Source organism: Corythoichthys intestinalis, chromosome 4 (assembly GCF_030265065.1).
Source record: "Corythoichthys intestinalis isolate RoL2023-P3 chromosome 4, ASM3026506v1, whole genome shotgun sequence".
NCBI classification, from domain to species: domain Eukaryota; kingdom Metazoa; phylum Chordata; class Actinopteri; order Syngnathiformes; family Syngnathidae; genus Corythoichthys; species Corythoichthys intestinalis.
The window spans coordinates 15,866,084-15,886,992 of NC_080398.1; the positions used below are offsets into that span (position 1 = coordinate 15,866,084).

The window sequence follows — 20,909 nt, forward strand, 5'->3', positions numbered from 1 at the left end:
CTACAAGAATCGCTGTACAAAGGGAAACACAGACCCTCTAGGGAGGTCCGGGTGCATGCCCACCCCCAGGGGCGATTTTTTTTTTTTTTTTTTTTTTTACATTTTATTGTAAAATGAATTAATTTCATAATAGTAACTATGGAAGTATTCACTATTCAAACGCGGCGGGCACTCATGCTGTTTAGACGAATAATGCTTCATTTCTGTCATTTTTCTCTCTCGCCGGAATTCAATGATTAAAAAAATATATATATATTCATTTGGCTTAATGTGGTTATGTAATGGGTTATTGTACAGTATCATGGTAACAACAGTTCTTATAGATAACTTTGTTGAGAAAAAAAAAATCAAACACATTTGTAAGCAATTACTCACAATGTTACTCATTACTTGAGTATTCTTTTCACCAAATACTTTTTTACTTGTACTTGAGTATATTTTTTGGACGACTTCTTTTACTTTTACTTTTACTAATATTATTTTGAAATAATGCTACTCTTACTTGAGTACAATTTTTGGCTACTCTCCCCACCTCTGCCCCTAATACCGCTCAAAAATTGATTGTTTTTCATACTAGTTAACTCATTGACTGCCACTGATAATAATGGCTGTCCAATTAACTTAAACTGGGAAGATAACTATGAATGCTCATATCTCAGTCAAATAATCGCTGCTAGCACTCCAAGTGAAAATGGATTGGACATTTAGCGATGTCCATGGCAGCCAATGAGTTAAACGAGTTGCATATAAAGGGTTAAACACACAGACCAAAATTAAAGAAATGAATTACTGTACTGAATGTAATAAATGATGTGATAATTCCCAAACTGACTCTAAATTCAAAACACGTTCCTGCTGAACAAGACTCCACTGAATTCAAATTGGATTATATAAAAAGGCAGTGTGTCACTGTATCGTGACATATTTGGGTTTTCACAACCCCGCAGAACTTTCAAGCTTGGCGCCGCATGCATGGAAAGAGGACTCCACATGCCAAACACGATCCTTCCTTGCAAGCCCACCACCAAGTGGAAAGGCAAGTAGGAAACTATGGATGTGATTGACAGTAACGTCCTGAGACCCAAATTCAACATGTAATGTAACATATGCATGTGCAGAGAGAGGACAGTGGTGCTCCAGTGTACAGTGTTCAATAATCTATAATGGTCTACATTGAAACCACCACACAAAAACGTGTGACGGTGTATTTCAATTGTTCTTACCTGATGACACTGATGAACCGGAGAGACTGGAGTTACTGGAGGCTGCCATCCCGTCTCTCCTCTCCCTCACTGCATCTCCAGCCAGCAGCTCCTGCCCGGCGGTGCTTCCATGTCACTCAGGTCCGTTGACGGATTTCACGGTCCGTTTTTTCTGTGAATGAGCCGATCCGACCCTCGCTGCGCACCCGGTGAAGCCTCAAAACTGGTGCAAGAAACCAAGGTAAGGCAGATTTTGAAATGCGGCGAGACAATCCACCGAATGAGGCTCACATGTCTACAGGTTGTGGATGCACACAACGTACGGCCGCCTGCCTCCATGTGCCTCCAGGAGGCTCGCAGTATAAACACACTTTAGCCGCAGAAGCGCAGACGCGCCTTCTTAAAGTGAAAGTTGGACTCGCTGCGTATTAAAGCAAATCCAAGCGACCAAATTGGATTATGTTAAGTAAAACAAAACCGATGGAATTCTTGACTTCATGGACCAATTTTAGGCATGGTCTAGAAATTGATATTTAAGCAGATTGTAAATACATTCAATTCTAAAACAGTGTCATATTCAGTCAGAATTAGTTTGAGGGGTAATGGTGCCATCTGGTGTGTCTACTTCATAATCTCATCGATGCATATTATGACGTCACAGACGCAACTTCATTCGTACTGTATTTGTAAATTGTGAAAGAAAAGTATTTGTCAATAGTTTTTATTTATTTATTTATTTATTTATTTATTTATTTTAAACTTTATTAACAACAAATACAAATATTTCACTGCTGGCCAAATGTATTGGCACACCTGCAATTCTGTCGGATAATGCTCAATTTCTCCAAGAAAATGACTGCAATTACAAATGCTTTGTTAGTAATATCTTCATTTGTTTTGCTTGCAATGAACCCCAAAAAAAAAAAAAAAAACACACACAAAAGAGATTGGGAAATAAATCTAATCATTATCATTGTAAACAAAACTCAAAAATGGGCCAGTCAAAAGTATTGGCACCCTTTGAAAAATCGTGTGATGCTTCTCTAATTTGTGTAATCAACAGCACCTGTTACTTAGCTGTAGCACATAACAGGTGGTGGCAATAACTAAATCACACTTGCAGCCAGTTAAAATGGATTAAAGTTGACTCAGCCTCTGTCCTGTGTCCTTGTGAGTACCACATTGGGCATGGAGAAAAGAAAGAAGAGCAAAGTACTGTCTCAAGACTTGAGAAGCAAAATTGTGAAGAAGCATGGACAATCTCAAGGCTACAAGTCCATCTCCAAAGACCTGTGTCTACCATGCGCTGTGTCATCAATCAGTGTAAAGTCCATGGCAATGTGACTAACCTCCCTAGATGTGGACGGAAAAGAAAAATTGAGGAGGGATTTCAACAAAAGCTTGTGCGGATTGTGGGATAAATAACCTCGAATAACATCCAAACAAGTTCAAGCTGTCCTGTAGTCCGAGAGTACAACAGTGTCAACCCGTACTATCCGTTGGCGTCTGAATGAAAGGGACTCTATGGTAGGATACCCAGGAAGACCCCACTTCTGACCCAGGGACATAAAAAAGCCAGGCTGGAGTTTGCCGAAACTTACCTGAGAAAGCCCAAAACATTTTGGACGAATATGTGCTGGTCAGATGAGACAAAAGTAGAGCTTTTTGAGAAAAGACATCAACATTGAGTTTACAGGGGGGGAAAAATGAGGCCTTCAAAGAAAACAACACGGTTCCTACAGTCAAACATGGCAGAGGTTCCCTGATGTTTTTGGGTTGCTTCTCTGCCTCTGGCACTGGACTGCTTGACTGTGTTCATGGCATTATGAAGTCTGAAGACTACCAACAAATTTTGCAGCATAATGTAGGGCCCAGTGTGAGAAAGCTGGGTCTCCCTCAGAGGTCATGGGTCTTCCAGCAGGACAATGACCCAAAACACACTTCAAAAAGCACTAGAAAATGGGTTGAGAGAAAGCACTCGCGACTTCTAAAGTGGCCAGCAATGAGTTCAGACCTGAATCCCATAGAACACCTGTGGAGAGATCTGAAAATGGCAATTTGGAGAAGGCACCCTTCAAATCTCAAGAGACCTGGAGCAGTTGGCCAATGAAGTATGGTCTAAAGTTCCAGCAGAGCATTGTAAGAAACTCAGTAATGGATACCGGAAGCGGTTGTTCGCGGTTATTTTGTCTAAAGGTTGTGCTACCAAGTATTAGGCTGAGGGTGCCAATACTTTTGTCCAGTCCATTTTTGGAGTCTTGTATAAAATGATAATGATTTATTCTTTTTTTTTTTTCCATTCTCTCATGTGTTATTTCATTGTAAGCAAAATAAATAAAGATATTACTACCAAAGCATTTGTAATTGTAATCATTTTCTGGGAGAAACTGAGCATTATCTGACAGAATTGCAGGGGTGCCAATACTGTTGGCCAGCAGTGGAAGTTGCGAAGCCTCAAACCATTGTTTGAGAGGACTTCTTCAAAGGGTGATCGTTTCCAAACCTGCAGCAATTTATTATTGGAATAATTTATACGGAAATATAGAATGGAAACATACTTGGCTTTTGCCTAGAAAATATATATGAAGAAATAAAGTTAAAGAAATCACACTGAAAATAGAAAAAAAAATTCACAGGTGTTATCTTGTAAAGACAACAATGGTAAAATTTAAAATTAATATTAATACATTATGTTCCTTTTGTGCAAAGGCAGAGGAAACTGTTTCCCATTTGTTTTGGGCGTGTACTTACTCTCACATCTTTTGGGTTGACCTGAACAATTTGATCAACTACAATGTTGAGCCCTCATTGAAAATAGTATTTAGACGTATTTTATTTGGTCTATCCAACATTGAAGAAACAGGAAAAGATAAACAATTTGTTGTGTAATTGTTGTATAAATTTGGCAAAATTCCAAATTCACTGTGTAGAATATTTAAATCAAAGACCAAATTTTCATGTTTTTGGAAAAATGTTTTCTTTATATTTGGACGATTTAAGTTTCTCTTTGAACCCCAAGGCTATAAGGACCAAGAGAATTTGCAAACAATACAACTTGTGTTCAAAATAACCCCCGCCCTTTTTATTTATTATGATTATTTCCATTTATGTATTTTTGTTGTTGTTGTAAATTTGCAGATTGTATGTGAATTGTTCACCCCATGTTTGTATAATCGTATTTGTTGTGAACAAAATGTCATAAAAGCAATTGTATATTGGGTGAAGTAAAAAAAAAAAAGTAATTGTAAATTGAATGAACTATCCTTTATTGACCCTCAGTGATGATTTTTTTTGGTTAATTTTTAATTTACTTATTTTTTAATTATGGAATCTAATGTGCCCTACGCACGTGAAAAGTGGAAAGGAATCAGATCTAAAATTAATATAACTTTATATATTTTCTATTTCCATATTAATATAATATAGGTTATATTATACATAGACTTCATAATTGTACCGACGGGTCACTTCGGCCAGCCACTGCGCAACGCCCTCAAGCAGGGGGCCCATCCCACAATCTGCTTCAGTTATTCGCAGACGGTCGCATCGACACATGGCGCGATTCAACGCCGGATTTAGGATAAAAGTACGAAAGCTGTACCGCATACAAGCAGGAAGTATTGCCTCAAGAGTTATTTGTTCGAGGAGTCAAGGTAATCATTATATTTTTCATACCATGCATGCATTTTGAAACGTGAAAAAAATCAATGGGGAAAATTAGCCGCTACGGCATTGGCATCATAGTTCGCAATATTTACGTTAAAATAAACGCTAACTGCCTGGTTCTTTGGTCTTTTAACAAAGAATCGAGACTGTTTTACGTCCATATCCATAAAGAATTCAGGGATTTAAGCATTTATTCACAAGAATTTCAACATAAAAAGCTCTTTGTTGTGATAAGGCGCTGCAACATTGACTTAAAGACGAGCAGCACATTCGACATATTTACTTAAAACAATTGCTAACTGCCCATTTTTTTTTTGCTTTTAAACAAAAATTGAGATTGCTTTACGTCCATATGTAGAAAGAATTGTGGGATTTACGCATTTATTCACAAGAATTTTCAACATAAAAAACTCTTTGTCAGTGTTTCCACTTGGTCAGCTTTGACGGAGATAGGCCCTCTACTAATCGGCCCGTCAATACTAGGGTGACCATATTTTGATTTCCAAAAAAGAGGACACTCAGCCCAGCCTTAAGATACTTGAATTTTACTCGAAGTTCACTCAAAGATGGCTCTATCACTTTAATATATTTAAAGTGTGCCCCCTCACTCTGGATGGAAAAATGCATTTTGAAAACAAACCAGTCAATACACATACACACAGTAGGCTATGTGCCAACTAAACATTTTTATAAATTACTATAGCGACAATTGTCATTGACAAATTGTTATTCCCATTCAATGCTATAGATTGCACACAAACAATAACTGAAAAAATTGCCAAACTATTCAACCAGCATGTTTCCAAACGTAGCAGTTCAAAACTACGTTTCCCATAATGCCTAGCGTGGTTTAGCTTACTGATAGTTAGCTGAGGCAAAAATCAAACTTTGCTATAAAAGTTTACAATCATCGGCAGCGTAACGATGCGACACCAAACGGGATTTTACAGTCAACGCTCCGACTGAAGTCAACAGTTGCCATTATATACGTATTTAGTGTAAAAAACTTAACGACTGGGCAGGCGTTGTGGCCAAATTGTCAACCCAGTAGATAGCGGTAATGCTTCATGATAGGGGTAAACTGCCAACAAAAACAAGAAGAACTACTCCTTCCCTCCCTTCTAGTAGGAGCCATGTCAACTGCTGCCACCCAGCGGCCGAAGGGATTCAAATTGGTCCTGTGAAAAACCCTAAAAACCGGACATTTTTATAAATTTATAAAACCCGCCCGGACGAGGAGGATACTACGTGAAAGTAGGACATGTCCCGGCAAAAGAGGACATTTGGTCACCCTAGTCAATACCATTATGAAGTTTATGTATTATATAACCGTTCTGCTGATGTACGTCTATAATTGTTAAAATAATAAGAATTATAATAATAAGCATTTCTAAATTGGTTGATTCTACAACTACAGTCAGATATAGTCAAGACATTTATCAAAGGATCCAAAACTTTTTTTTTCCTTTTAAAGAAACATTTTAATTTGTTGTACTTCACAATGTGAAGAAAAATCATCTGAAAGTAGTAATGTTAACTTTCAGGTAATTATTAACTTTACTGGATAACAAGATAGTATTCCTTTTCAGCAGTGCCGCGTGGGCGCACAGTGACCTACTTAACCTCGTCAAATTGAAGTAAAACATGCTGCAATAAAAAAAAACAGCAACAACAACAACAACAGCATCGTTTTAAAAGCACGTGATTAGTCGTGAAGTCTCCTGCAAGACATGAGTCAGGGAAAATCACGAAATTTTTACCACGTGTTTCTCTAACGATCACGTGATGGTTCGCTGAGCCGGTCATGTGACTTTCAATTGGTTTTGGGGCACTCAACATCAACAACCGACAACATGAGGTGAGTTTAAACAAAACTATATTAAATGATTATAAAAAAAAATCATATTGACGACGCGTGTTATAGTATATCAAAGTGCTTAACGTGTATGCCTGCTTACTTGTGAATATTGTCAGAACGTGGATAGAATCGGCGGGTGTTTTTGTACTACTGTGGTCCGCTCTGGTTCCAGTCGAAACACGGAGATGCTCGTTCTTTTTCTGCCAAAAATCGCTCAACGTTAGCAGCCTCAATGGCGTGGACCCCGGTTCACCTCTCTTTCTCACGCCTTACCTTGAAAAGGGTGCCATTGACGAAGGTAAAGTGCTTCTTTACGTATCGCAACAACTGTACAAATTGAGTGAATGCTGGGTAAGCAGTGTGTTGAAATTGGAAAAATAAATAATTTATTTTATATTTTTTCTTTTCCCCAGCCAGGAGATTGAGTGTGGTTGGAGATCTGCCTGGCGAAAACGTAAAAGGTTATGCCGGCTACCTCACTGTCAACAAGAAATACAACAGTAATCTTTTCTTCTGGTTCTTCCCTGCGTTCATGGTAAACTCAAATTTCCTACTATAAATAACCCCTTTGTTTTCTTCTTTGTTCTATTTATTGAGAAATTAAAGAATAAAAGAAAAAGTGCCCTCAACTCCTGTTGAATAACAACCACAAGATCAAGCTGAAATCCCATGTCATTTTTTGTGCCTGACTAATCCAGCCATCAGTTGACAGCCCTGTCCTGCTGTGGCTGCAAGGGGGCCCCGGAGGCAGCTCCATGTTCGGACTCTTCGTGGAGCATGGCCCCTATGTGGTTTATAAGAACCTGACTGGTGAGAAAATGACTCAACACCCTTCCGCAATCCGGTAATCGGCCCATGCTGACAGGACACACATTACATATTTGAAGCGAGTGCAGAGCGTGAACAAGCTTCTTTATGTGGAATTCTTGTTTGTGAAGTAATCTGGTCCTAATCTGGGAATGAAAATAATCTGTAAAACACAATGGCAAAGATGACGGTGCACAAGCTGCTCTGAAATTACCATTGCCCTTAAAAAACGGCCTTACTGTATTATGACAGCATTTGCAAGCAGCATGTGATATTCATAATCAAGATTAAAGTGCATGCTGATACATGTATTACTTCTACTGCCAATGAACAACTAGACGAAAAGTCTGTTTTAACTTATTTATTTGCAGCCCAGGTTTACGTATTGTATACAAAGAATATGTGCTGTGGTAGTTAGTAATAGGGAAAGTAAGTTTATGTTAAAAATAATGACTAACAGCAATAGACGTCCAATCCATTTTGACTGGGAGGAGCTCAATTGTACGTCCATTGCCGTCAATGGCAGCCTAAGAGTTAAAATATATTTACAATTTAATAGATTAAAAAAAAAAAAAAATATATATATATATATATATATATATATATATATATATATATGTAGATATATATATATGTGTATGTATATATATATACAGTGATCCCTCGTTTTTCACGGTTAATGGAGCCCCCCCCCCCCCCCCATATATTCAGATTTTACAGCATTGAAATGAGATACAGTGGTATGAATAAGTATCTAAACCTTTTGGAATTTCTCACATTTCTGCATAAAATCAACATCAAATGTGATCTGATCTTTGTCAAAATCACACAGATGAAAAAACAGTGTCTGCTTTAACCAAAACCCCCCAAACATTTATAGGTTTTCACATTTTAATGAGGATAGTATGCAAACAGTGACAGATGGGGGGGGGATAAGTAAGTGAACCATCACATTTAATATTTCTTGGCCCCCCCCCCCTTTGGCAGCAATAACTTCAACCAGACGCTTCCTGTAGCTGCAGATCAGTCTGGCAAATCCATTAGGACTACTTTTGGCTCATTCTTCTCCATAAAACCGTTGTAGTTCAGTCGGATTCCTGGTATGTCTGGCATGATGTCTTTAGGTCATGCCACAGCATCTCAAAGGGGTTCAAGTCTGGACTCCTGAACGTGTATTTTGTTCTTCTGAAACCATTCCAAAGTTGATTTACTTGTGTGTTTTGGATCATTGTCTTGTTGCAGCATTAGACCATCTGACAGATGGCCTCAGGTTTTCCTGCAAAACATATTGATAAAATCTTGAATTTGTTCTTCCATGAATGATTGCAAGTTGTCCAGGCCCTGAGTTAGCAAAACAGCCCCAAATGATGATTCTCCCTCCACGATGCTTCACGGTGGGGATGAGGTGTTGATGTTGGTTAGCTGTTCCATTTTTCCTCCACACATGACATTATGTGTTACTCCCAAACAATTCAACTTTGGTTTCATGAGGCCACAAAATATTTTTTCAAAACTTATGTGGAGTGTCCAAGTGCCTTTTTGGGTACATTAAATGAGCAACAATGCTTTTTTTTTTTTTTAGACAGTGGTGGCTTCTTCCAAGGAGTCCTTCCATGAACACCATTCTTGGCCATAGTTTTACATGTAGTTGATGTGTGCACAGAGATATTGGACTGTGCCAGTGATTTCTGTAAGTCTTTAGCAGACACTCTAGGGTTCTTTTTAACCTCTTTGAGCATTCTGCGCTGAACTGTTGGCGTCATCTTTAGTGGACAGCCACTCCTTGGGAGAGAAGCAACAGTGCAAAACTCTCTCCATTTGTAGACAACTTCTTTAACTGTCGATTGATGAACATCCAGGCGTTTAGAAATGGGTTTGTATCCTTTCCCAGTTTAATACAAATCAACAATCCTTGATCGCAAGTCTTCAGACACTCTTTTGACCGAGCCATGATGCACATTGGACAATGCTTCTCATCAAGACAATTCTTACCAGGTGTGTGTTTTATAGTGGGCAGGGCAGCTTTAAACCACTCATCAGTGAGTGGGCACACACCTGACTTAAATTGTTTGGTAAAAATTGGTTTCGATTGCTCTTTAAGTCTCCTTAGGCAGAGGGTTCACTTACTTATTTTCCCCCTTCTGTCACTGTTTGGATGCTATTAAAAAATGAAAACCTATAAATGTTTGGGTGGTTTTAGTTAAATCAAGACAGTTTCATCTGTGTGATTTTGACAAAGATCAGATCACATTTGATTGTGATTTTATGCAGAAATGTGAGAAAATCCAAAAGCTTCAGATACTTTTTCATACCGCTGTACATATACGACACGTTTTTCCCTTTTTTCACAAATTATTAAAAAAACAAACAAAAAAAACCGAATATGTGTAATGTATGTATATTTTTATAAATGGTTTTTCAGCACTGCAAATGTATTAATTACGATATAAATGAGATATAAATTTAAGAAAATAATGATTAGTACATGTATATAATTTAACATTTTAAAATAAAATCATGTATTCATTTTTTAATTGAAAATATTCCGCGATGGACTGAGGGCACGTTGTTTGAAGCGCGAAGTAGCGAGGGATCACTGTATATATATAATACCGCATATCCATTTAATTAGAAAATTTTATGTTGCAGTGAAACTGAGGGATTACGCCTGGACCACAAAATATTCAGTGTTATACATTGACAATCCAGTAGGTATCGTGTTAAAATGCATGCTGTTTATAGAACAATTAACATACCTTAATGTTTTTTTTTTCTATTTCTTCCCTTTTTCAGGTTGGTACAGGCTTTAGCTTCACGGACGACGATCGTGGCTACGCTCAGAATCAGGACGATGTCGGCAGAGATCTGTACAGGTGCAATACTGCTTTCAAGTTGTAGCTTCAGTTTCATTTGCTTGCATCTAAGTGTTACCATTCTTCTGCTTTCCAAGTGCTTTGATACAGTTTTTCCAACTGTTTCCCGAATACCAGTCCAATGACTTCTATGCGACAGGAGAGGCAAGTCTTTATAATTTATTGGCAGTTAATCGTCAGTTCGTAGATTCTGTGGTCATACAAGCATGTATGGTACAGCTAGGCCTCAAAAGCCACGATTACCTCATTTTTTTATGGTGAACCTGCCGTGATAAGTGAAAAACCCTGAAGTAGCCCCCCCCAACCTAAAAAAAAAATGTTTTTTTGGGGGGGGATGTGTTCAATGTATCAATTCAGATTTAGCATCGGAAATAGATACATATAAGATATGTCCCCCCCCCCCCCCCAACCCAAAATATAATAAAAAAAAAACTTATGGATATAAATATTTTAATGTTTTTTAAGCACTTCATATGTAATAATTATGATAAGTTTTAAACATGTTACTGTCCCACCGAATTATTTTCAAATAAGAATGAAGTAGAATAATGCTTGTCTTTATTAAATGCGTCGTGGAGTGAGTTCACTCAAATCCGCACAAGCTGGTTACTTAGATACAATGAGTTGCCACAGCAACTGTTTAACAAGTTAAATGATGATTGACACATGCGGCGCTCTGAAGTTTCGGCTTCCAAGCGTCTCTGGCAAGATCAAACATTAGCATCTGTCAATCATCGTTAACTTAAATAAGCAACTCCAGTGCACTGCCTGGCCAAGAAAAGCGTCAGGAGCGAGAGTGAGAGACCACGTGATCGGATCAGGACAGCTCTATAAAATACTGCATTAATTATTTTTTAATCGGGAAAAAAAATCTGCGATGGACTGAGGACACGAAGTTTGAAGCGCGAAGTAGCGAGGTATCACTTTATTGTCATTTTAATTATCCGTGTGTCTATTCAGTCCTACGCAGGGAAGTACGTTCCAGCCATCTCTTATTACATTCATAAAAACAACCCGACTGCCAAGATCAAAATCAACTTCAAGGGCATGGCCATTGGTGATGGCCTGTGTGATCCAGAAATGGTGCGTAACTGCCAACACGAGTGTCAGGTGTCTTCTGTGTGGATACAAACGTTCTTCTCTTTCTCTTATAGATGCTGGGTGGTTACGGTGAATTTATGTACCAAACGGGCATGATCGATGAAATCCAGAAACAGTATGTCAACAAGCAGAGTGATTTGGGGGTCCAGCTAATCCAGCAGCAGAAGTGGCTGGAGGCTTTTGAGGTAAAACGCAAAGTTGATTTGAACCTAAAAGATGCCCAATAAATTTGGAAAATGAGTTTATGTTTAGGTTGTTCAAATGAGCAAATGCCGCTAGGGTGCCCCTATTGAATATTTTAGTAATCAAGAATTTCCACTGAAAATTCAATTGATTAATCGGATTAAATATATATATATATATTTGATTAATATCAATTATAAATATATATTAGAAAGCAAAACATTTCCCCTAACAGTGAACCATTTTAGACAATCAATGTCTTTATTTTAGATATACATTGTAAAAACAGCCAACAACTGCATCCTAGATGTGACTAGACATGTGCCGGTTACCGGTTTCACGGTTTACCGTGGTGTGAAAACGTCGCGGTTTCAAAACCACTAAAATTTTCCGTCAAACCTTAGTACGGTATTCGCTATTTTTCATGTGCCAAAATGCAGCCGAAGTGGCTTGGTGCGGCAGCGCTCACCCTTCCCGTTTGTTGCCGTGAGTGTCAGTGACGCTATTCTGCTAAACAGCAAACCCAAAAACAAACCCTCCAAACACAAGGCGTACTTTTCTTCAATTTATTGAGCTCTCAAATCGTGGTGAAATATACAAATGAATACATTTAAAACGTTATACAATTGTATTTTTCCACATGTGAGTAGGTTCAACAGGATAGCAGTAGCACCATGAAAAAGGTCGCCAAAAACAAAACATACATTTTCCTTTCAAATTCAATATACAAACTAACTAAAACTTACAAAGACGAATGTTATTAGCCTAGGCTAAGCTGGGAGAGCAGCTTCGTCGACGTTTCTTGTCTCACAGCCGCTGAGTGAGAAACAAGCTTAAATGAAGGAGGGAGAGAAAAAAAAAAAAAGGATCACGTCAAAGATCGCTAATTGCGATAGGAGGTCTCACTCCTCACTTTTTGTTTCAGATGAAACCTTTCCTCAACATATTTACATTTTAACTAACTTATAAAACTAACTTACACATCTTTAACTAACTTATTAACTTATGAATTCTTTCTTCTTTTTAACACAAAGGCATGACATCATGTAGAAGAGCGTTGACAGTGGCTGAAAATGGCGAAATTGCAGCTTCTCCCCCTCAAAAAAAGTCATACAGTATATATTTTTAATTTTATTTAGAAGTGTTTTTACTTTTTTATAGCAATTATTTTGTTCTTGCTCTAATATTGAGCAACTTGAGCTGTGGCTGTGGGTATAGTCTAGGTTCTATTTATTTTAATTTTATATAAAATATTTGTTATTTTTTGTTAGTTTATTTATTTTCACATTAATTTATTTTCACATTATATTCATGTTCCAATTTGCAAATATGTTCTGAAAAAAAAAAAAGTTCAATGGAAAAAAGTTTTTTTTTTTTTTTTTTTTTAAACCCATACATCTCAAAGTTTTGGAGCTATAATTGCAATACCGTGATACCGTGAAACCGCGGTATTTTTGCTCACGGTTATCGTACCGTCAAAATCTCATACCGGCACATGCCTAGATGTGACTAGAAAACCCCCCAACAAATTCACTGCTTTCACTCAAAAAACATAAGATCTTATTAAAGAGCATTTCTTACCTAAATATGTTATTACGCTTGATAACACACATCACTTCAAAGCTAGGTCTAGTTCCCATGTGTTTCATTTCATTTTCCATTTGTATGAAGCTGTTTTAAATAAGTCTAAATTCTAAGTAATGATAGGATTTTGAGTTTTTGCAGTGTTCAAAATAAATGTATGATACCTGCTGTATTGGAGCACATTAGGCACAAGTGCTACTCAATGACTATTGAGCTAAAATTGACAGTTAGCTTTATTATGTTTTTATTTTACACCCTCATCACTCCACAGCGCTGTGTTTTTACAGATTAAATCGTGAGGAAAAGCGGCATGGAAAATGAATGAATGAATGAATAAACCCTGTATGAAAGACAGGTTGTCATAATTAATAGAAACTTAGCCCTCCGCAGGGCTAATGTTACGTTAGCAAGGTACATTAACGTTAAATCTTATTGTTCGCTCTCGCAGTAAACGGGGTGCCTTCGGTGGAGCAGTAGCATTGAGTATGTGGCGGAAAACACTTAGGTGACTTAAAGTTCCGCTCTGAGACCCTCAATTTGGCCAAATTTCAAAATTGCCAGATTGCCGTGTGATACATCATTAGAAGCTTAAAATCTCAATTTTCTTGGGGAAGAAAAATTTTGAGCTGGACGGCATTTAAAAAAAAAAAAATTTAAACAGCAAACTGAAGGTGAGAGCACGCGAGAGCATAATTAAAGACGCCATGATTTTAACGAGATATTATCGTGTACTTACCTCTTTTCGATCCCAAAACTTCATGTAGAATGTGTCACCGGGTGTCAAGACACAACTGTGAATGGCCACAGCCGGATTTTTGGGAGATTTTATGAGTGAAACATGGTAATATAACAATGGTTGCGATGCAGAAATCGCAGACATCAAGGAGTGGTCGAGATTTTCTTTGTTTGGAACGATTATTTATCATCTAAAATATTGGGGAAAAACCAAAAGTAACGAAATAATGCAGTTAAGCGATAGTTATGAGGTAGATATCTGTGACATTTTTACAGATGCTAATTTTTTACCTCTTTAAAAGTTTGCGAGTGAATAATTTTTTAAACTTAAGTCGTTTTTTTTTTTTTTAAACTAAGTATTAGACATCAATTAATGATTCCAAGCTAAAACATGACGGATATTTCGAATAATAAATATGATTATTTACCTTATTTTAATGTCTAGGTTAAAACAAAAGAAGTTGATTTTGAACAGAACAACTGAAGTATAATTCCCTGTTATTCACACATTCTGAGATGCACCTGTACACATTCTGTCCAGGTTTTTGACAGTTTGCTGAATGGTGACCTGGTGCCATACCCCTCCTTCTACCAGAATGCAACAGGCTGCACCAACTACTACAACTACTTGTCATGCCAGGTACTTGGAAATATCGGTTTTAACCTTATTAACTGCCATTGACGACAGACCTTCTGGTCCATTTAAACTGGGAGGGGCTGGTTGTTAATGATCATGTTTCAGTGCCATTCATATTCACATCCAAAGACATTTATATCTTGAACATGCATGTTTCTTAGAATGTTGCATTACAGTGTTAAATAGGTTCTCAGGTGTTCCTCATGAAGTGTCCACTTCTGTTTGCATGTTATACGACAGGAACCTAAAGACCAGGAGTACTTCTCAATGTTCGTGACGCTCCCGGAAGTGCGTCGCGCAATTCACGTGGGCAACCTGGAATTCCACAGCGGCTGGCAGGTGGAGAAGCACCTGATGCAGGACGTGATGAAGAGCATCAAGCCCTGGCTCGGGGTGCTTATGGACAACTATAAGGTCACCAATTTTTTATTTTAAAAAAAACACCTAAATTTGTGATTGAAGAACTCTTTGTAGTGTAAATGCCCGGTTTAACCCTTTCATGCATGAATTATGATTTTATTTTTATTTGATTTTTTTTTTTTTATAAACGGGGCGTTATTTAAGTCATGGGCTGCCAGTGAAACATGAGCATTCACAGCCACTCTTCCTGGTTTAAATTATTAAGCGTGATTTTTTTTTTTTTTTAATTGGCAAAAATAGTCATTTTCTCTGCAAAGGGTTAAAGATCTTTAGTGTCAACTTTTGAAAAGCTGTCTACTGTACTGAGCAATGACTCGGAAAAGATTAAGAGGGGACTCTGTTGTATTTTTCCTCACCCATAGTTGCTCTAGAGCTGTCCTGACTAGTCGATGTAGTCGACGTCATCGATGACGTAAATGCGTCGACGAGCACAACATCCCGTCGCCAGTTAATGAAGGGTTGAAAAAATATATGCGTGGAATGTTGAGATTAGTCGGACTCTCGTTATGCAAGCGGGGAAAGCGGCAAAGCCAAAAAAGCACACCAGAGTGGGAAAACATTGACTTATTTCAACGAAACAAAGGAGGGTACACTATTGTGTGCTGTCTCTTCAATGCGAAGCTTGGCTGCACGTCGGCCGTGAATGAACACCGAAAGCGCCTTCACCCAGTTGTAATTTTGGAAGACGACAGGAGACAACAAGCTGGCAGATCCTAAGTCCATCTAACTAACTCACAACATGTTTTATTGAAGCTGCTAAGCCTGTCGCGAGATGCGATGAGTCCATTTATGGCACGGTAAAAAAATACAAGGGCAGTAATTTTCACGGCTGTTTTATTGCAGCATGTGTGCGTGCATATATTTGTGCGTGCATGTTGATGGCATATGAGACTCCAGTTCCTTTCACAGATGTTTATTGGTCATCAACATGGCATAGAATTAAAGTTCAGACATACAAAACAAGGCAAACTTGCGGTTAAAAGGTGACACTTCAAAAAATGAAAAAAAAAAAATCTATTACTGACACCACATGCAATGACAAAAAGTGCTTTTTTTGCGGAGTGTAAAACTTACGGTTTAGCAAACGTACTTCCGGTGAATATTTCATATTAAGAGCACGTCATATTCATCATATTATAACGATTTTTGGAGTTAATCCCACATACTTCAGAATTCAGATTCTATACCAAGAATAGCTTTAAAATGAAACCCTTTCTGAAAAATCTGATTGGCAATGAATAGGTATTATAATTATTATAATACTATGTAAAGTAGTGTACTATAATATTAATGCTAGATATTTTTTTAAGCATTGGTATGAATCATGTTGGAAAGGTGAAGTCAGTGTTCTGAATCTGTTTACATTCCATTCTTTTGCACTAGTTATCAGCATCTGACCTCATTGTTTGTGATCTATTATTGTTATTTATATGTTTATTTGTACTTTAAAGGGGAAATGTGAACTAAGGTTGGCCAACCATGTTTTTGAATAATATCAATGGCTAAACAATTATAAGCTTATTTTCATTTTTTTTTTAACGCAACCCTTCCAGATTCTTTGTTTAACCCATGGCAACGCCCTTGACAACAAAAATGCTTTTCTTCGGCTATCTTCGGCAATCTTCGGAAATCTTCGGAAATTACGTCACACCGGGAAGTGCGAGGGAAGTCTGCCATAGAACAGTATTGTTTGTTGCATTGCTTCTCGGTAAGATGACACGGCGGTGTGTGGCGATGTTTTGTTCTCACTCAAACGAAAAGTTGTATGAGTGGCCAAAGGATAGCAGGGCACGTAAATGGACATCTTTCGTTCGCACAAAGCGAATGAATTTCACGCCATCATCGAGTAGTCTTCTCTGCTGCAAACACTTCGAAGATGCCTGCTTCCTTAACCGGTCTGCTTATGATCAAGTATTTGCCAAAAAGTAAGTGTGATTTTTGGATAGATGACTGATGACTTTGTCAAAGCAGAGCTGCCAACTGTTGAACAGTATAAGCTTGCGACGTTAGCTGAAAGCCAACTCGTGGCAATAGTCGTGGCATAGTTGTTGTTGTGTTCGCTAGTGTCACGTCCCAAGGGCGTAACATAAAACGAGCCACACAATTTCACAAGTGGCACAAATTTATTTACACAACAATCAAACTCGCAATGAATATGTACAAAATGTGGATGAAGCGCGGCTTCAGGGTAAGCCCAGGCCAAAACAATAAACAAAAAGAATCTACACTTGAACCCCACCCGCTAACTAAACCCTGATCATGAAAAAGAACAAAGAGCTTCTTACACTAAACAAAACAGGGGAAAACGGGTTGAACAGAAATGGCGACTTACACCTATTGCTTCAGTGCTCTTATTTACTGTGGTGAACAAACACGATCCAATAACGAATAAACACAAAAGACCTCACCGAAAAAGCGGGAGTGTATCAGACTATAGATCAAATGCAAACGAGCGTGAATGGCGAGCAAAAATCTGGCGAGGAGGACCGCGGCAGAATGCTGTGAAATGCGACCTCCCAGAGCGTTGACAGCGGCAGGTTTAAACCGCCGGTGAGTTTGTGCACATTTATTTGTATTTGTATTATGTATTTCCACCTTCATGCTTCAAGCATTGCATTGCATTTGTAGCGGCGTTTCTTTCACGGTGATCGCTTGATAGCCTTCTAGTTTGTTTTTCGCGCGAGCCACTGACAGGTGACAGCGAGCGTGTTGGCATTGAGTCAATCTCGCAGCGAATCAGCGAGCGGCTCAAGTCACGCAGTGAATCATGGGAAATGTAGTCTCGGGACAACACTGAAGTGGTGCTTTGTTATCCGTTCGCTTGTGTGAAAAAACTACATTTCCTCACGCCATTAGACGCCACTTGCTGCCGAGAGCCCCAGCTACTGTTAGTTCCATGTGTTAATAAAGAAACAAAGTTGTAAGCACGTCGTGTGTTCGATACCTTTGTCAACAAAACGCTCATAACAAGACACTATGCATGATCCGTTTAAGAGACGCTGGGACTGGAAGTAGTAGCTGGTAGTACGAGGCGAGGCGGAGATGGGCGAGAAGCAAAACTTCGCGGTCGAATGTGGCGGCAGTCCGCTATTATTTTGTCTTCTTATTGTTGCCACAATAAAGTGGAGAAAGCCATCAACGACTCACCCCCCCCCCCAGAAAGTTTTTATATTATTATTTTATATGCATGAGCGCTGCCGGATCTGCCAAAATGAACATGCAGTCTGATTATTTTTTTAAACAATGTCATCAGATAGACAAAAACATTAAATTATGTGCAAATGCCTGCATCTTCAAATCATGAAAATAATAACAGCCTATATCTTACCAATCTTGTAATCTCGATGGGCCTTGTCTCCATTCCATGTCAGGTAGTCTAGGCACATTGTTTGCATCCTGATTAGCGTCTGGCTAATACATGTTAGGTCCTTCATAAAATTCCAACCTCCTCTTCTTCCTCCAACTCTTCAAAAACTTGGATCTCCTCATTTGCGCTCGATCTATCGCTTATATCGCTGTTTGAATCATTGTTTGAAGGGCTTTGTATGGCGGCCATATGGAGCGCTGCCATCGCTGTTCTCGGTGTGACGTATCACTTCCGGGTTCGTCCCCTTTCAGGCTCGAACTTCGGAAACGCGATTATTTTGTCAAATATACAACATATAAATTATTTTTTCATGCTTTATTTGTTGGACAATGTTTAATTACTTTAATTGTGACCCTATTTGGCATGTTATGAAATTACTTCACATTACAGCTTTAAGTGTTGTTTTTGTGAATTATTAAGCGGCAACAAGAATTACATTGCTAAATTAGTTAAAAAAAAAAAAAAAAACATGTAAAAAAAAAATTATTAGATTTGTCAATTAATCGTAAAAATAGTCATCTGAGTAATCGGGAGAAAATTTGTCGTTTGGGACAGCCCTAAATTGTTCCCTGACCCCACACCGCAGGTGTTGCTCTACAGTGGTCAGCTGGATGTGATTGTGGCAGCTCCTTTGACCGAGCGGTTCCTGCCCACCGTCAACTGGACCGGAGCAGCCGAATACAAGACGGCACCGCGCTTTCCCTGGAAGCTTCAGCCAGAGGACACTGAAGTGGCCGGTTACGTCAGACAAGTGGGAGAGTTCTACCAGGTGGGCTCATAAGCAACTCCTACTCGTGGAGTAGTACTTCACTAGCAGATTAATTTAAAATGTGTTTTCTTATCACGCAGGTCATCATCAGAGGAGGGGGACATATTTTGCCTTACGACCAGCCGGCCAGGTCTTATGACATGATTGACAGGTTCCTCTCGACACGAGGCTGGATTTGAAAAGCTGAGATGATCAAGCACTGTGGATGTATATTGTACTTATTAATGCTTATTGATTATGATTATGATATATATATATATATAATGATTATTGCTTATTGATTATGATTGGTACTTATGGTAGATGATGGATGGATGATATTGCTGCCTATCACAATAATACTGTGCTTAAAAATAGCACATTACATTTTTAAAATATCACAATTCAGTCATTTTTGAATGAAATTGTTTTTTAATCTGCTCTAAATGTTTTTTTTTTTTTTTTTAATCTCCCCAATCACTGTTAAATGTCTCTTAAATGAAACTGTGTAAAATGCATTTTGAATGTGTGGCTAATTGTTATTCACCAAGAGTGATGAAATATCGTTTTTACTCTCGTGCCCTCACTCAGTTTTCTGAATGTTTTATAGGTATTGTTTTTATTTTTACACTCATAGACCATGTGGCATAACAATATTGATTTTCTTTTCATTAGCTTTTAAAAAAACAACATTTAAAAGATATCTTTTAAGTGGAATTTCCCTATAATAAAAGGTACTTAAAACTCACTGTTGTCCTCTTCAAATGTACCTAGGCCAGGTATTATGTATGTAGTAACCATAATATCCACTAAGAGACGCTGTGTGATTAGATTTTTCATGTATTCACAATGACGGTCACTGTTAGCCCATGCTGGAACAATTAAGAAGGACTTCTTAAAAAATATTGCAAGTATGAAAACTGGCTTATTACTCATTTATGTGAAGACACGTCATAAAATTGTAAGAAAACGTAATAAAACTGAATTACGCCTATTTGTTTTTCAGATATGAAGAGAATAGTTTTTGCACAATCGTGATTTTAGCTGAAAATAACAGGTTATATTTAAGGCTGGGCATGTTAACCAGTTAAATCAAATTGATTTATATAGCCTTTTGCAAAAACCTCAAAAGTGCTTTACAACAATGAGAAATTTAGTTCATGATAAAAGGCAAGAAAGAATTATACAATAAAACAGAACGCATCGCGCTAAAAGTCAAAACAGCAAATAAACTTAAATTTTGTAAACATTAAAACCCTTATTAAATATCACCGGGCTACCCTAGTTAAATTGGAGTTAACTCATAAATTAATTAATGATATTATTTAAATCTCACATTAACAGCAGTGCCACCAAAGAAAAACTTGAGCCTTTTATTTGGCTCACTTAACATGTGCTACTCGTATGTACTACTACTTTGCATATACTTCTACTATATACACTGTATGCTCCTTAGCTATTGGTAGCATTACAAACTTCATTTACTCAGGGGATACACTTAAGAACTGACAGGACAGGAAAAAGGAAAGTCCAGACAAATTTGAGTAAGACTATTACCACTCTACAGTATATTCTACATCTGCAGACAAAGCTTTTGAGACCCTTGACCATTCAGTATGATGATGAGGTGTCTAAAAACATTTGGCTGTATTTATTATGGCTTTGTGTGTATGACAATACAATTAATGGCTGTTGCTCATCGGCAATTGTTGTCCAGTCCTCGTTATA

At 38.0% G+C, this 20,909-nt stretch overlaps 2 protein-coding genes across 3 annotated transcripts in view; one reads left to right on the forward strand and one right to left on the reverse strand.

Moving 5' to 3' along the window:
- Window positions 1-1,573, reverse strand: part of chn2 (chimerin 2) — a 56,918-nt gene extending 55,345 nt beyond the window's left edge. The window contains exons 1-2 of one of the 2 annotated variants that reach the window (XM_057834518.1): window positions 1,494-1,573; window positions 1,224-1,425 (exon numbers count right to left, since the gene is read on the reverse strand). In XM_057834518.1, coding sequence (XP_057690501.1) covers window positions 1,224-1,272 — 49 coding nt within the window. In that variant the 5' untranslated portion in view covers window positions 1,273-1,425; window positions 1,494-1,573. Of the gene's footprint in view, window positions 1-1,223 lie in introns of both variants that reach the window. The other variant, XM_057834517.1, reaches the window with a different exon arrangement.
- Window positions 1,574-5,278: 3,705 nt separating this feature from the next.
- On the forward strand, window positions 5,279-20,317 carry cpvl (carboxypeptidase vitellogenic like). Its single transcript, XM_057835437.1, has 13 exons — window positions 5,279-6,726; window positions 6,843-7,024; window positions 7,140-7,261; window positions 7,425-7,536; window positions 10,183-10,241; window positions 10,327-10,406; window positions 10,484-10,550; window positions 11,367-11,489; window positions 11,561-11,692; window positions 14,551-14,649; window positions 14,887-15,060; window positions 19,020-19,202; window positions 19,283-20,317. Exons 1-13 carry the CDS (start codon window positions 6,722-6,724, stop codon window positions 19,379-19,381), a joined length of 1,437 nt encoding a protein of 478 aa, XP_057691420.1. The 5' UTR covers window positions 5,279-6,721; the 3' UTR covers window positions 19,382-20,317.
- The last annotated feature ends 592 nt before the right edge of the window (window positions 20,318-20,909 follow it).